Source organism: Lepisosteus oculatus, chromosome 11, assembly GCF_040954835.1.
Source record: "Lepisosteus oculatus isolate fLepOcu1 chromosome 11, fLepOcu1.hap2, whole genome shotgun sequence".
NCBI classification, from domain to species: Eukaryota; Metazoa; Chordata; class Actinopteri; order Semionotiformes; family Lepisosteidae; genus Lepisosteus; species Lepisosteus oculatus.
The window spans coordinates 40,129,969-40,147,306 of record NC_090706.1 but is presented as its reverse complement, the minus strand read 5'-3'; the positions used below and the strand labels follow the sequence as shown (position 1 = coordinate 40,147,306).

General features: G+C 46.3%; 1 protein-coding gene across 1 annotated transcript in view; it reads left to right on the top strand.

Annotated features, from left to right (window-relative positions):
- The first annotated feature begins 4,652 nt into the window (after positions 1-4,652).
- Positions 4,653-17,338, top strand: part of grk6 (G protein-coupled receptor kinase 6) — a 39,291-nt gene continuing 26,605 nt past the window's right edge. The window contains exons 1-2 of the mRNA XM_006631941.3: positions 4,653-4,864; positions 9,994-10,089. Of these exons, the coding sequence (XP_006632004.1) occupies positions 4,813-4,864; positions 9,994-10,089 (148 nt within the window). The 5' untranslated portion in view covers positions 4,653-4,812. The remainder of the gene's footprint in view (positions 4,865-9,993; positions 10,090-17,338) is intronic.

Genomic DNA, 17,338 nt, shown 5'->3' with positions numbered 1-17,338 from the left:
TCGATAGTCTTTATTGGGCTGTTTTGTTCTGACATGTGCAGAGCATCAGACCTGGGCGCATTTAGAGGGTCAGTAAGAGAGCTGCATGTGGCCAGCGCAGGGTACTGCATGGGCGCTCTGGGTTACAGTATATCATGCCTCTGGGGATATCTATCTGGAGAGGATGATCCTCTGAGTCAGTGTTTCTATATTTTTTTACTCAGAACAGAGGAAAAACGGGTGGAACCCTAAATTCAAAGTCCGCCACGATCTTGGATTTGATGGACGTACTGTTGGGCTGGCGTGAGACGTGTCTGGGCAACAGTGCACGTTCCCTGGGGATGGATGAGCTGAAAACTCTTCTTGTAATCCTGCAATGTGATTTTTTTCAGGTTTTGTACACATTGTACTTCTGGCTAAACAAATTCCTACCACTGCGTAAAAATGTAAATGCTGCAGAGACACTTTATTGCCCTTGAAAAATGATTGACTGTCTTGTAAATTCATTCCATCCCCATTCAAATGGGAGAATTTACTGTGACTGAAGGCAGAATCTTCTGTATGAAGTCCCATAACTGCCCACCGGGTCGTTAATTTAACTTCCCTTTGATACATTTATGATCGTACCTAAAGATTGAACATCCACTTGAAATGAGCTATTTCAACAGACCCAGATATTTACGACAACCGTGAGGAGATAATTTATCGCTTCAGACCTCAGCTGCTCCTGAAAGGCATTGCTACTGTACTCCCCTGAAAGGGGAACCTGACAAAACTGCAAAATAACCAGCACTTCATCGTTCTTCCTGCTTTGTCTTGAAGTCTGGTGGAAATGCCGATTTTCCCTTGTCAGAGCTCTGGAACAACCCCAGAATCCAACAGTGCACCTTTGCCACACACTGTTTTCTTTTTTGACAGACCATTAACCTGATGTTAACAGCCTAGAGTGGCTGCATTCTCAGGAATGTGCCATTACAGCCACCATCTGTTGCCACCTCTGTTCGCTGCCTGTCATTATCATTCGCAGTTGCTGGAGAAATATAGTCAACAGGCACTTTTGCCACATTGGGTTTAGGAGGCAGGCGTTTCTCCAGCAGCACTGGGTGGTGGCAGTCAGCAGTCCTGAAGACGCACTACTGCACGAATTCAGGCTGCCATCTTGAATGTGCTGTTCATTCATCAGACATCTAGTTTATAAACACAAAAGGTGGGAAGGTGCTTTGTAAAGATCATGTAGGTCAGGATAAGCTCCTGTAATCCCATGGCCACTGACTCTGAAATGAATACAATTCTCCCACACTCCTGTAGAATATCCCTGCTCTCTCCCTTATTCTCCCACACTCCTATACAATGCTGCTTTAAAATGTCCGTGTAACTACTGACTTAGGCGCACGTTCTGCACTGCTAGTGTGAGCTGGTGGCGAAACAGTGAATTCGAAAGCATGGGAAAAGGAAATAACTCGCCATTCTTTTTATTTAGCAGGAAAGAAAAGGAAGAAGAGGACTGTGAAGTGGAGCCGAAAGTGACAGGTTACTGCTATCACTGGCACTCTTTACAGGGGGAGGAGATTCACTTTTGCCCTCACTGAAGCTCAACCCAACTTGGGCAAGGACCTGGGCAACACAGCATCTGACATCAGCACATACAGAATCTGTATCTTGTACTGCATCTGTGGGAAAAATCTGATGAGCTGCTTGGCTCAAATGCTTCACAACCTTGCTGCTGGGAGCACACATATACACAGAAACCTCCTGGCTGCTACAACAGCAAAGGAAGGCAGGCCAGCCCCAAAGCCTCTGTTTCTCCAGTGGAAGGAAAGGCAGGAATAGAAGAGGAACTCACTGTCTCCTTCACATTCTGTCCCCATACCTGAGTGTCCAAAAGGCAGAATTTTTCCCTCTATGTCTGTTTTGTTCAATGGGACCACAGCCTGCATTGATACTGTGAGACACATTTGCAGATATTCAGGTTGCAGTGACATGTAATGGTATTATCAGAAATACACTTCAGAGGAGGGAAAGAAACACGGGTACATGGTTGCCAGAACAAGTCATTCATCAACTGCTGGTTTATTTCTTCTTTTTTAAGACAACAAAGGCAGGCAACAGTCTCCAAAAAAAGTTGCAGATAGGAGCAAATTATCACTCATCCTAAAGTTTCGCTGGGACTGATTATCCAGCACTGAGTGTAAAGCACTTCTAGGTAGTGTGGGAATGCTAGCCCAAACACTAACTGGGATTACAACAGAGCGGCATTTAACAAATCACAAGGTTCACATTAGAAGACATCACTTTTGGAGATCTGCAGAGCAACATACTTATCTAGATGGCATAATTTCAAGTTAAACATGGAAACATGAGATTAATTGCAGGATTTCAAATGGGATGACCACAGTTTTTTTTAAATAATTTGACTTTTTAAATCATAAAAATTCAGAAAATTGATAACGACAACTTAGATTATAAATAAAAAGTGAATGATCAATGACAATGGTGTTTGTCTCAAACCACAAGGTTTGTTTTCAACTGTTACAATGCTTATAGGAAGTTTCGGAAAGAGAAAATAAATGTAATGTGTAGAAATGTGTAAAAATACGCATTTCATTGTCGCCGCGACTGGTAACACAAAATAAATATTTCCGATAATAAACACACACTGATGTGCCAAGATACAAACGAACTGAAAAACAGTCCAAATCTAAAGGAAATACAGAATTATATTACACAATAAACACTTTGCAGAGCGATAACAAAATAATCTAAACGTGAATGCAGGTTTACCTCGATAACAAAACACACGCCTCCCAAGAACTAGATATCTCGCTCTTGATCTCAGATCGGTGAAGGCTGTCCCAGGGAAAGAAACTAAAATATTCTCGCTCTCGGGACTGCATAGGACGTACAGAAAATCTCTTCCGTCTCTTCTTTCAGTCTCGACTGACTGAATCACACGGTTGCACAGGGTCTCGCTAATTAACCACAGTCAGGTGTGAAGAGGACCAGAAATAGAGATAGAGGGAAAGAGCAGTACATCACGATACTGGCCGTATTAACAGTCAGAGTCACGCTAATGAAACTGTAATTTCCATCTAAATCACAGCCCTGTGCTCATTCCCATTGCACGTACTCAGCCTATCCAAAACTACTGATAGATATTGACATTCAAATCCCTGCTTTGCGTTTTAAGTGAACCGTCCCCCGGAATCTGTGCCTAGCGTCTATGCTACTTATGGCCGCTAGATGGCAGGATATGCAAAGCGACAACAACCAGTGACGGTAATTATTAGTATTAGGCACAAACTATTATTAATGCTTAAAAAAAGTGTAGGTTTTAGTTAAAGCACGGAATCTGTATAATCTAGTGGGTTTTGCAGAAACTAAAAGGCACACATTAGTGTGGTCTGTAAGATAAAAAGCAATCACAGTTTATTTATTGCCATAGTAGCCAAACTCAAACGAAAAGCATTACAAGCTTCAAGTTTAAACGGATCGGATCTCAGAAGCGATGCAAGTCCTGGCCTGGTGAGCACGCCAGCACCTGAATTCCTTTCCGGTATTGAGGAATCCGGTTCACTGGTTTTAACTGGTGAAGCACTTTCTCACTTTTCCACCTGAGCAGCAGCGTTAACAGGGCAGCTGCACCCAGATGGTGTCTCTGATAATACAATTTACGCAAGGAGGAGTTTTGTAATCTTTTGGGATTAAACGCCATGCATTATTACAAGAAACCATGATGATAAATAGGTACAAAATTAATCCAGATTGGAAACAGCTCCAAAACAGCCTTTAAAAAAAAAGAGTAACGCTGGAAGCAATCACATTTTGTCCCGGCTTTCTGCTACACAGAGCACATTCACAAGACGGGTCGCGTGATTTATTGATCAGCTAAGAAAGCTGAAGTTTGATTCAGGGGTAATCAGCATTTTAATTGTCTCCTGTTTTGAGGTGGAAGCTAGTGAAGGACTTTGATGATGTTTTTCCTTGTTTGGTTTGGAGACCTCCATTTGGCGAGTACGGTTATTTCTGCGTGGAATGTGCTAGTGACAGTTTGAGTTACAGTTACCTGGTTAGAGGGACAGTGACACAGGGGGAAAAAAGTGGTTTATTTCAGTTTCGGTTGCACTGTATTTTTTTAAATAAGTGACTGTGTATTCCTTCGACGCAGAAAAGCAATCTGACGCTTTACTGGAAGCCAGCGTCGTCTAACAACGAAGAACTTCACCCTGGTTTGTCACCCGCTGTGAGCTTTGAGAGCATCGCAGCGCCTGCAGGTCCGCAGCACTTGGGGGACGGCGCCTGAAGCAGGACCCGTCCTGGACCGGACTCTCCGTCCTCTCGTGAAGCAAAACGTGGGACCTCAGTCAATTCACCTTCCCGGCTGCGGCGGGGACTTCAAGGAGACAGGCCGAGGGAGGGGTCCTTTTCAACACATCTGCAAAGAAATTGCACGTTACGTTTAAAAAAAAAAAAAGAGGGCCGCTTACTACACTGAGTGCTTTTAGGCAGGAAGTTGTGCAGCAGATTCGACATGCATCACACATGTACATCAGGATGCAGCTGCCTCTTCAGTCCATATAAGGGCAGGGAGGGGCGCGGTCGCGGGAGGGGGCTGACCAATGGGCGCCGCGGCCGTGCGCGAGGGGTCGCCGGGAGCGCCAATGGCGTCGGCGTGGGCGGGGCCGGCCGGTAAACACCGGGCAGCCGGCTCGGAGCTCCGGGGCGGAGAGCTGGCGCGGAGTGAGCGGACAGTCGGACGGGGGTGGGGGCGGACACACTCACTTGCCAACCCGGCGACGAGGCTGGGCCTGTGGTACCCGCAAGCCCAGGAGGATCATGGAGCTCGAGAATATCGTGGCCAACACCGTTCTGCTGAAAGCGAGGGAAGGTGAGCCGCGGGAGGGGGGGTATCTTGTAGGTTGACAGCTCTCGCATCCCCGCCTTGATGTGCTAGGAAAGCCCGGGGATTCCCCGAGGAAGCGTAGGCCACACGGAGATCAGGGCGCTGCTGCGAGCGGACTGCTAGTGCCTTCTTTTTTTTTGTGTGTGCCGTTTACACATCTTTTTCCAAGCGCTAAGCGCGTCCATCCAGCATCATTTGCCGGTTGTGTCTCCCGGCTCCGGGTGTAGTTCATGTTGTTGTAACTTCGAGCACAGGCTGCCGTGCGCGATAGGATCGGAGCCAGGATGCATCATCTGGAGGTATTTTGCCTTCTCCCTTCAGCGCACCTCCTAGCGTGTGTGTGCATGGGCAGATGTTGACCTGCGGTGTCCGGCAAGGTACTTAACGCTCAGGCGTGCGACCTCCCCGCGCCTGATGCCGTGTAGGCAGCCTGGCAAGCGTGAACCGAGGAGTCTCTCTGCTCCTCAGTTCTGTGTGGGACGGTTCTTTGATTTTCAGGGCTCCTTCTGCCACGCTTGACGTGCATGTCCTCGCAGCTTGACTGGGAGGGAGGGGAAGGAGAGCGCAGAGGGCTGAACTCTCGGGTCGCCGGGGCGGCCAGCGAGCTTTCTCATCCCTGCTTGCTTTCTGCCGTGAACGAGGACGTCGACACCGCTTCCTGACTTAAAAATAATAAATCACAGAACCGACCGTCAGTGCTCTCGGTTTCGCGTCTGAGCGCTTCTTCCTGTGTGGCGCTCGCCTGACGCACGGGTGTGCAGGCGAGATCTGGCCACACTTCTGCCTTGCAGAGACAGCTGGACTCGGGTCCCGTTTACTGGCGACGGCCGGCTTGTCGCCTGACGGGGGTTTGCTCGATGCCAGGAGGCGACTCTCCCTCCCGTGTCACCCTGACTCGCGGAGCTACAGACAGGGCAGTGGGCTGGCCTGAGAGAGGCTGCCGTATGAGCAGCAGCGCCGTCAGTGATACACAGGCTGCGCGTTTCCACCGATCACAGCCCCTTTCTCTCGCAACCGGAGGAGGAGAAGGTGACGGGGGAAATTGCTCTATGTTCCTCTCACGTTTTGCAACGGGCTCATCTCTGCCCTTCACACACACAATAGCGCATTACAACTGCGTTTGTTGAAATTGAGGATGTGGGACATGTGGTCATGGAAAATTACACCAAGGCTGCAGTTCATGCTCGATTCAGAGGCGTGTGTGTAGCCTGTTCTCCCTAAATCAAGATTGACCCGGGTAATTTTCTCACAGGAAGTGTTTGACATGAAAGGATATAAGGCCATAGTCTGTTTTTTTAATCGCCGTCACCTTTGCAGATATGACTGAAAAGTCAAGGTCTTGGCAAGAATGTTTTTTTCAGAATAAAAAAGTGTACACTTTAAACACCTCCAAAGAATCAGGTCCCAGTAGACTAGGTCGAGCATTCCTAGGTCTCTGTTTTTATCTTTCCTTTTTCCACAATAAAGAACACCTGAGCACCTGTAACCTTGCAGACGTCCCTGGAGCCTGAGGTTGACTTGTTGCTTTTACCTTGATATTCACCTTCGCCCTGACATCACCTCTTGGCTGAACAATCCATTACATACGATTGAAAAAGACTTCATCTAGATCCTACCTCTAACAGCCCCTTATGCAACTACAGTACTTCCAGCAAATATCAAGTATTCTGAGAAAAGGTCCTTGAAGTTACTCCAAAGGAGCTAAATTCAGCTGGTAATCTTTTTTTGCAATCTCCACCCCCTGAAGACATATGTATGCTATTAAATGTTTAGTTATTTTATCTGTTTGTTCATTGTTTTGTCAGCTGAATGGTACAGCATCATCCAAGCTCAATCTCCTTAGAAGCAAATGATTTCAGCGCAGTTCTGATGAAGAGATAAGCTCTCATATGTCAGTGTTTGCTTTCAAGACTTCCACTCTGTGATATTGGTGGCATCCCTCGTGAATACTTATGGCTTCAAGAAAGTCAATCTTGTTATTTTAAAAGGTGGACTGCAAAAGTGAAGCAAGCACCAGTTTCTGGAATTAATTCTCAACTAGCAGTAGATTATCCCCCATCGATTTCTGCAGAATTCCAAGCTTTGTGGATGTTCCTTGGCTTATTCCCTTGTGCTGTTCAAGGGCAGAACCCTTCTAGCTCGTCTGTCTCTTCACAGCCTCAAGAACCTTTTATGGTCGCTGACTCCCTTTTGTATGATTGCAATCGCTTTTATCAGTTCAGGGATCTCTGCACGCCTGCAAGTGATGAACTCAATCGAATTGTGACATTTCTGTTATCTTTTGCATGCACAGCACAAAATGTTTTTCTGCTGAACCTTGTCTCGGATGTCACTTTTTGACTTTCTCTTCCCCACTCTGTCTGTCCTGCTGCTTTGGTTTGGTCATGTGCACATTGATCACACCTTGTACAGTTCAGAGTCCTAAGATGTAAAAATAATTTATTCCTAAACATTACAAAGAAGAAAAGACAGTCCAATCCATCTGTTTTTGAAGAATCCCCGTCAGTCAGCTGTCGGCATGTACCTCCTCAACCCTAACACACTAACTGTGGCTTCTTTGGAAATACAGGGAACTCCAAACTGCTGTTACAGGCCAAAATATCAGCAACGCCCCCATCAGATACTCTGTTGGGCTGATCGTTTGAACAGGATGTGGTCTGCAGTCCGCAATGTTTTGAAAAAGGCTCATTGGAGTCCAGTCCCATCCCAGTATGGCCCGGCATCTGTGTTGTGCTGGTTTGTTCAGTTTCCAGTTGGGTTGAGATCTGGAGGGATTGCTCTGGCCCTGAAACGCGATGGAAGTCTGTCTCTTCCTCTGCAGAAAAAGCCGTGCACTGTTTACCACCGAGCGAGAGAGATTATTGACGAGGGGGGTTCTGGTTATTTTGGCCACTGGCTGTAAGTTGCGATTTCCATAATGAATCAGGCAGGCAGTTGCCTGGGTGTTTGTGAAGGGCCTGGGCGTTGCGTCGAGGCAGACTGCAGTCTCCTGCCCCCAGCTCAGTTGCTGTGATGTGTTGCAGTTCACGTCTTGCACAGAGTTTCCTGTTTGCTCTGTTACCGGGCTGCTTCTACGCGTCTCGACTCTGCCATTGTGATGGCACAGCCGTGAAGCTGACGGCGGAAGTCTGCGGTGGAGCGGGCTGAGGGGAGGGTGGGTGAGCTGGGCTGAGGAGCAGGGAAGAGGGGCCAAGTGGTGAGTTTCCACCTTGTGGGGGAAACGGGCTTTCCAGAGCCCGTCTGCGAGATGCCCGGGCAGACAGAGCCCAGCTGTCTGCTCCGTTTTTTTCCACTTGTGCACTTGTTTACAGGTAGTAGCATGGCTTCTTTGCCTGTGTGTAAAACCTGGGCTTTTTATGGGAAATGGAAAGAAACTACTTTCACACACCTCCTTGTCGTCTGTGCTCCGTGCACAAATCTGTGTGTTTTTTTAACTCATGGCTGTTTTCCCTCAACCTTCAACACATTTCAACATTTCATTTTTAAGAGTACATATAGACAATTAAGGACAAGCTGTAGAACTGGACTAAATATAGGAAAACAAATAACCGGCCTAGTGCAAAGCAGGCTGATCCCTGCGATCATTGGTGTCAATTGTAGCGATTGAGTCAAAGGGCTTTTCTCAAGTACACATCTGTTTAAGAAGATACACTTCTGGGAAACCAGCAGCAAATATTGAGCTTGCAAGATCAGAGCTGAATCAAAAGATTGCTCATTGTTTGTTTTTTTTCTTTTTTAAAAATGGTGCTTAATTGTTACTGTCTTTTTGCCAGTCTTTCCACTGCCTCCCCTTTCATATAAGTTAGATATTTGTTAGCTCTATGTGTAACTCTTATGCTGGTTATGAGAATTAAAATGTGAAACTTGTCAGATTTGCCTTTACGCCTGTTCAGCAGCTGATTCCAGTTTGCTGCACACGGTCCAGTGGGTTAAATCGGAGTATTCAGAGTTAACGTTGCATGTGTTTGGCTGCACGTGGAGTGATTTGCATTTATCGCTCATTTTCCTTCTTGAGAAAAGCGGGTACACAAGCATGGTCATCGGACGGACTGCTGTCACTAACCCTTATTTGACTTGCAAATGTTCTGTGGTGCCCTGTGTTGCATATTTTCCTAGTGGCTGGTTTCAGTGATGGAGCATCCCTTTTCTTCTTGTTATTATTTTTCTTTCCACATCATCTCATTGCATTCCTGGTAGGCCCTCCCCCAGCCCACTGTTCCTGACATTGGCAGTGATCTCCGAAGTACAGAGGACCATTATTGACCGGCTGAATGGAGGCTCTTCAGTATTCAGCCGAGAGTCGTGGGGAAGCGCTCACTCCGAGGGCTCCAGCACCACACTTGAATTTCTCTTACTCATTTTTGCAGGTCCTCAAGAGGCTAGTCCTCGTCAGTTCTTCATTGAAATGTGGCGGCGTGTTTTAATGAGCTCTTTTTATTAAAAAAGATCACTCTTCCTTTCTTTTGAGCCTTTTTCTTTTGAGCAGCGTCCTAGACAACTTTCTGTAGGTCCGAAGACCATTGCGGGTACCAGACAGAGGTTCTCCACGAAGCAGGTGTTGTTGTTTGGTGATTGCATTGATAGTGCTTTCCCCTTAGACCTGGAAATGCTGCACAGTGTTCTCCGGCTCGCGTCCTGATTCTTCCCGAACTCGACCTTTGCCAGTTCTGCTGTACAGGCAGATGTTCAAGTGGCTTCCCAGCTGGGCAAGCCTGTAACAGCTGTGTGTCTGGTGTTCAGCTAGTGGGAGTCTGACACCGACATTGACATGGTGGCATTGAAATCATTCTCCCTGTGCAGCCCCCAGCTACAGCTCTGCTCGACTGTGTCAGTGCGACTGGAGGCACTGTCCCACGATGCAGTGTTAAAAGTAGCTGTGCACGTGCGCAGAAGACAGATGGACCACTAAGGACGATTGGGGGGTAGCCTCATGCCTTTGCTTTGCCCAAACCTCCAATGAATCTTATTTGCACAGCAGGCACAGCCACGGTGTGAAGAGCACTGCGGGTTTTGTAAAAGTAGCCGAGGTGCACTGTGGGGTGGCGTTTCCCGCGGCGACCCTGGACACGGCCCTTCAGCTCGTCTCACGGTCTTCTTCTCCTGTTCGTTCACAGGAGGCGGAGGAAACAGAAAAGGAAAAAGCAAGAAGTGGAAGCAGATGCTCCAGTTCCCCCACATCAGTCTGTGCGAGGAGCTGCGGCAAACCTTGGGTATGTTGGCTTAATTCTCCAGAGTTGTGCACCGGTGTGCGTCCTGCACAACCTGGAGCGGTCTTTCACAGGCCATGCGCTGGAACTGCAGTCCCCGTCTCTCAGACCGGTTCTGAAATCTAGATAACAACTACACTCATTGATGCTATAGAAAAAGATTGACAGATTTTGAATCAAGGAAGCATTTGTGAACTTTGTGAAAGTACTGCACCGGGCTGTAGCAAACTGCTGGTCTAGCCATGGGCGAGAGCGAGAGTTCACAAGAATTGCGACAAGATGTGGCCCTTCCTGCCCACTAGTCTCCGTCATGACTGATGTGATTTACAAGGGAATAAATACAGGTCGTGCAGCAGATGTTTCAATGCAGCAAGTTTCCAACATGATCTGCATGTGGAATTTACAAGACAGCTGTCTGTCGGCAAAACTGTCTCGAAATCGAAAGCAATATATCTATTAGGTTAAAAGAGTTGTATTGACAGGCCTCCTTGTTTACAATTTAATAAGGCCAACACACGTCGCCAGAAGTTTTGATGCCTCGTTTTGAATCGAGAACATTGCGCTGCTCATACCTGGAAACGTAGTCTATTTTGCTGTGTAAATTGAGTGTTTGATAAGTAACTGTATATTTTAGTTTTGTCGTGGTTTAAAATAGAGTCATCCATGCTGATTCTTTCTAACCCCAGAATATAAAAATAGTGTTGCAGTGCCCACCTTAGTTTTGCATTCTCCCAAAGTGGAACTTCAGACCGCCGTCTCTCGGTGCGTGCGTGCAGCTTTCTCCTACACACGGCACTGGGTGTCGTCGGGTTTGAAATTTAGAGTTCGATGGGCGGGCGGCTCCTTTCATTCCACCTGGGCCTCGGCCTCCGCTGCTGAGGTGTTAGGGACCTGGCTGTGACAGTGTGGTGGTCTGACTAATGTAGGGGAGCTGCTCTGACAGTAGCTGGTTGGGACAGAAACAAGCGGGCCTGCAGTGTTTCCCTGTAGGAAACCATTTCAAACTATTTCGTAATCATCTTAATCGAGCGCTGGGCTGCGTCCTGTGGCAACTTCTTGATAAAACGCTGTTGTTCTTCCGACTTCTCCTTTTTGCGTTTATCTGCAACCCCAAGCAGTGGCTCTGAGTGTTTTTTTTTTTATTTTTTAAAAGGGCACCGTAAAAATCGTTGTTGGAGCTTATGGTCCGTGTGTTCGCTCAAGACGCTTGTCCGTTTTCGGCTTGCCAGCCGGACTCGTTGTGAAGTGTGTTTTGTACGGCCCCGCCGAGGCGCGGTCTCCGACACCAGCTGCTCGCCTCACCTGCACTGCCACCTTGGGGCGCTGCTGTTGGCTGGGGGCCTCCCTCCGGAGAGGAGGAAGCTGTGGGTGAAGGGGGAAGAGGATGCATCTGCCTCTCTGGTTTGAACACGCTGCAGCTTTGTCGACGGCGCTTTTGGAAGCGTCTTTAAGCATACAAGTTTACAAGCTGGTGTTTTAGTAGATGGCTGTATTTACAAATATGAAGCACACTGGAACTCGGACATCCTGTCAGCTCGTGTGTCTGAGGATGAGGGGGGAAACCCATGCACCATAATTCTCGCTTTAAAAAACATACTTGACACATACTTCATATTGCTTCGTTTTCTTGTGCTGTAGAACATATGAGTATATGAGTAATAAGCAATGATAAGTAAGATAAATAAGTAACTCCTGAGTAATAAGCAATGATTGCAGAGTATAGTTACTTTTGGAAATGCAACTCCTGAAAAGCATTTTACTTTCAAACCTCAAGCACATCTTAAAGAGTTCTTGTTGCGTTCAGTTTAGGAACTGGTTAATTGTCTCTTGCGTCTTTGGTTGCTCCAGACTTCTCAGTGTGTCAGGGCATGTCTGGGCTGGATTCAGTCTTAGAAGCCTGTGGTGTTTAGGGCTTCTGTGATCTTGCAAAGTGAAAGAGTGAAAGACGTGTTTGTCAGGAAGTGGATGGAGTTCCTTTAAAAAAAAAAAGCTCCTTGGTTACCAAATCTCACCGCTTCCTATCTTATGATGGGTTTGTCTGAGTGTAACCTTAAATGAGGCGCCCTACATTATCTTCCAGTAAAGTATGTGACACGAGAGGCCTCAATTTGCAGTAATTGCTGTGTTTTTTGGCTTGTGTTGATCAGTCACATTGCTTGCTAGTCTGTGTTTTGAGCAAAACAATGTCCTCTGGATCACTGAAAATTAATTATTTTCAGTTTATTCCAAACCCAGCTTACATACTGTAATTGAGTTTGGCTTGTGCTGAAACTGTTCTAGTTCGGTGAGAGGAAAATACTTCATGAAGATCATTTCTTTTAGCTTCTGAATAATGTAAATCTAATTGTATACATTTCTCGTTTACCGTCTTTTCTTAAAATATCTTCCCCTCAAATCAGGGAACAGGGATTGACGATGTGTATCATAGGGCCTGACTCATCTCTCAATGACAGCTGCTGTTCACAGTGGAAAGATCTATTATCTGTCATTATTTTCAATGTCATGGTCTGTTTTGGGTTTATTTTCTCTAGTTTTCAGCATGTGTTTGGTCTTCATGTGAAAGAGATTCGCTTGCAGTAAAGCTTTTGTGTAGCAAGAGGATAGTTGACAATACTAGATTGTCATATACCATCAGTATGGTATAGTAAACCTTCTTAAATGTGTTGTACCATATTGATATATTTTGATAATGGATGTGAGTATAGAGTCATAGTATTGCAACATGGTCAAAATGTAAATCCATAACTATTTTACAATACATGCCTATTTTATGAGTATCATCCATGACAAGTCCTGTACTGTCCGGATCATTTCAAGATCTGCTCCTGACCTGCTTCAGCTGTGAAGGTGGCAGGTTGGAAGAGCTTGAGAAAATCAGGCTCAGGTGAGCTCGATGGACAGGAATTGAAGGTAGCAGAGGGGAGATGAGATGGGCCTTAACTCTGAGTAGCGGGTGGGAATACAATCTTCAGACTGTTTGAATGGCGTTTTCAAGTATTGATGACTGTTTAAATAAAATAATTGTGTGTCTCCTGTTCATTTCCCTGGTCTCCCCTTACCTATTGATCTGAGTGTTTTACGTTCTGCTTCCGTTTTCCTATCCCAAGTTTTTTTTCAAAATCGTTGGAAGCTAGAATTAGGCTGACCAACACAAATAGTTTGTTTTATTAATGCCTTGTCAATTTGCAATAGAAATATAAAATGGGCTACAGGCCTATCGTGCATTATTTGGGGACAGGTTTACCACACACACAAAATGCCCAAAGAAAGGATTATAGGGTGCCACCTATTTCTTTCAGGGGCTGTTCGTAGCATTTCGGTTATCTATCCATCTGTTTTCTAACTGCTTTATCCAACATAGGATTGGTCGTAGGGGCGCCAGAGCCCATCCCAGCATGCAATGGGTGCAAGGCAGGGTACAACCTGGACAGGACTCCACACGTCATCATCGCAGCTCATTTCATAGGCAAAAACAAATACGTAGCAGAGCTTTTTAAGCGGAGAGCAGGAGGCGCTTCTTTGCACAAACCTTTGTGGGAGTACAGCACATGCTACCCAGCCATGCTGTTGAAGCTGAAACAACTTTCAGGCTTTCAACTTGGCTTCACCAGCAGCTATATCGCCCTGCAGCTCACAGGTGGCTCCATCCACTGGAGCCCAGCAGAGTGAGCCGGGCCAGTACCTGGATGGGAGACCTTCTGGGAGAGCTGAGGCTGCTGCTGGAAGAGGTGTTAGTGGGGCCAGTAGGGGGGCGCTCACCCTGTGATCTGTGTGGTCAGTAAAAATCCCAGGGGGTTAAAAATTCCCGGGGTCCTGCTCAAATTTCCTCCGGCCTATAACAAACGTGCCCTGCTAATAACCCCCATCTCTGAACTGCCTTCACCACTCTGCTCTCCCCCCCACTGAGAGCTGGTGTGGGGGGAGCGTTCTGGAGCATCACCCAGGTGGGGCTGGTGGGGGTGGAGGGGATCCCCATGACCGGTAAAGCGCTTTGAGTGGAGTGTCCAGAAAAGCGCTATGTAAGCGTTAGGAATGATTATTGGTATTACTTTCAGGAAACTGTTGGATGAAACGGGGTTGGAAAATGGGCTAGATGGGCCACATGTTTGGAACCGTTCTTGCGTTCACACACGTGTCAAGGGCTCAGGCCAGACAAGCAGGGCATCCAAGGCACTCGCTCACCCTGCCCCCTGGAGAAGGCTGTGGTACCGCAGGCAGCATGAGGGCGTGTGTTGCCCAGCTGGGATGTCGTTGCATCGGGATGAGCCCACAGCAGGGGCAGCCAGTGAGGTCCCTGGACCTGACCAGCGCAGGGCCGTGCCGCCCCCGGCTGCCGTCACTCACGGCAAGAGACGGCCTGCAGAGGCCAGAAACTCCTGCCCAGGGCGTCACGCCTGGGCTGACCCTTTGACTTACCCGTCGTACACAGCTGTCAGCTTGTGATTCTGCACATCTGCGCCACGCACACTGACGTCCATCACGGTCGTCACAAAGCCCTGATTCATTGCCAAACACAGCTCGTCTCCACTGCTGGCAAGTCCAGCTGACGCATTGCACCAGTGTACAGTGGGCTCGGAGGTGTTGCTCTCTTGGTATACGGGCTGGTTCCTTTCTGTATTTTTTTTCTTGGTTTTCACTAGGATTGACTTTTAACTGATTAAATAACTGTAGCACCTGGGGTCAATCAAACCTCTCTACTCAATAACGAGGTGATTTAAAGGTTATGCAAAGTCATTTAAGTGCAACAGTCAGTTGTAAATGATTGATTAATCAAAATAATGTCATAAACGTGAAATCTAGACCACAAATTTGCTGTACTTTATTTTTCTGAAAACATGTATGAGTTTAATGACAGATTCCTTTTGGTTCAGGAACTGGTACTTACAGTGAAACTAGATGACGTCAAAACGTACAAGAATTTCAACCTGAAAATCACTGACAGCCCTTTAAAGAGAAATGAGAAATTACACACAGAGACAGTTGTTTGTTCCTGAAACTGACCCGTTTCAGAAACTGAGGCTGTGGCTGAGTAGTTGTCTGGTAGGTGTTCACCAGGCTTTGTGAATGCTATAGTTGTGCTTGCAGTCAATCATAAAGACTCACAGACGCAGGTGATATAAGGTTAGGGTTTTACCTAAAGCATATGATTAAGGCATACAAATACTCCCAGAGGCTGTTTCTGCTCAGATACGTTTTTTTAATATAATACCCTCTTCTCTTTCATTTTTTTAAACTTGTCATATGAATTATTCACATAATAGCCTCAGTGTTCCCACAGTTGCTTGAGTTCAGGGTGGAGAACAGTGAACCGTCGGCCGTGACGATTTGGCTCAAGTGAGTTTCACCACTGCGGTTTGCCCCGTGTTCATAAAAGGAAGCGATGTTTGCCCTGCTCTCCGTTGGACTTGACTCTTTCAGCCCGTCTGCGACCGATCGTTAACCATGCCGCTGCGTGTCGGTGTGACAAGGTGCACGTCGCAGCCAGGCGAGGGGAAAGGTCAGAGTGCCGGTTTTTAACGGAATTATTTTGGTAGCTGAAGGAGGATGGGGGGCGAGGTGGAGCAGTGATTGGTAGAGTTGGGGCCCTAGGTTCAGTTTCTGGGGTGCCCTCCGCGTGGGGCCTGCGTGTTCCACCCCTGTTCTCCTGGGTTTCCTCCAGGTGCTCCGGTCCTGACTTACCCGTCCTACTGTTAGGTTACGGGCCTTCTGGGAAAAACGGGCTCAGGTGTGCGTGTGTCCGGGGTTGTACCCAGCCTTGTCCCCGTCGTGCCCAGTTAGGCTCTGTCTCCCCCCAGTTACCTTGTACTGGATAAAGCGGTTTAGGGGGTGGCCAGATAAATGATTTCTTCAAGGAGAGAAAAATCCAGTTCAGGGTGATGAAAGTGAGGGTGGAGAGCAGCTGAGGTTCAAAAACAATGCAAGTTCTTTGTATTTTTCTTTAAAAAATCTGTTTAATAATGCAGTGCTGTCTGTTGGCATGCCACAGTGTAGGCCACACGTCATGTATACATTTCCCGTTCGTTTTGGGCAATTTAGGACTACGTTTGAAACTGGCTGGACTGTTTAAAAAATTCAGATAGGGTACAGTAAATGCAGTTCGGTTCACTAAAGTTTGGTTCAATGAAGTGAAATAAAGTTTTGCAGCTAAGTATTGCTTTTTCAGCCTGACTGCAATCATCAGAGGCTGTTACATATCTATAGAGAAATGACTATGGATCTACAGTTCTGTGTGTCTGTGTGTCTCGTGGAGAGCAAGCTGGGGTATGCCAAAAGACAAATTCCTAATGCAAGAAATTGTATAGGGTTAATAAAGTGATGTTATGTAATGAGATTTACCGGCTCGTAGTTTGAATTTTGATTTACTTTAAAAGCTTCCTTGTTGGCTGAGAGTTGCTTTGAAAGCAGAAATAGGAAACGAGGAGCTTGTGCTCTTTCTGTTCTTGCCCTGAGAGTGCTGCAGCGGAGGGCATTAACTCGGGGCACTGTCTGCTTTCACCTCTCCCAGCGTCTGCACTGGCTACTTACAGTGCCTTCAGAAATTATAGCAGCTACATGCACTTAAGCACTCTCCCAGCTTGTAGCAGGCTCTCTTATATCACACATAAAACAGAATCTTGAGTGTGAAAGACAAACACATTAATCTCTTACGTTTCAGTCTGCACATAATGAAAATGGACTGTACATTAATTGTCAAATAGCGTTCTTATGGAGAACACAGCAGCATTTATGATGCAACAGCATTTACAGAACAGTTCCTTAGCCTCTTGTCTCGACTCAGAGCTCAATAATAATTTGAGTCTGTTCTACCAAAAAAGCTACGCCTAGCCCGAGAAACATGTTAAAGGTGGATTGGGTAACTGGTGAGTTGAGAATTGATGGGTATCATACTCTGATCATTTTAAATAGAATCTCAAGAGACTGCAACCTACTGTGGTCCTTAATTTTCTTTGTCTTTCTGTATTTCTGCTGCAGCCTGAACAGTATTAGCTGATCCTATTTTAGGATTACCTGTCATATTCCAAACTACATTAGAATCTAAGTCAATTATATGAATTAAAAAAAAGTAGTGGTCCGGATTCAAATCTTTGATTGCATCAAAATTTCCTTGAATCCTGCCACCTGTATTTTGAGAATTTATTGTTTGAAATTAAATAAGTGAAAGGTTTAGTAAGATATTTATCAAAAATTGGGTTTATAAAAAAAAAATGAAAATCGAAATATACCATATTGTATGCTGTTTTTTCTTCTCCAT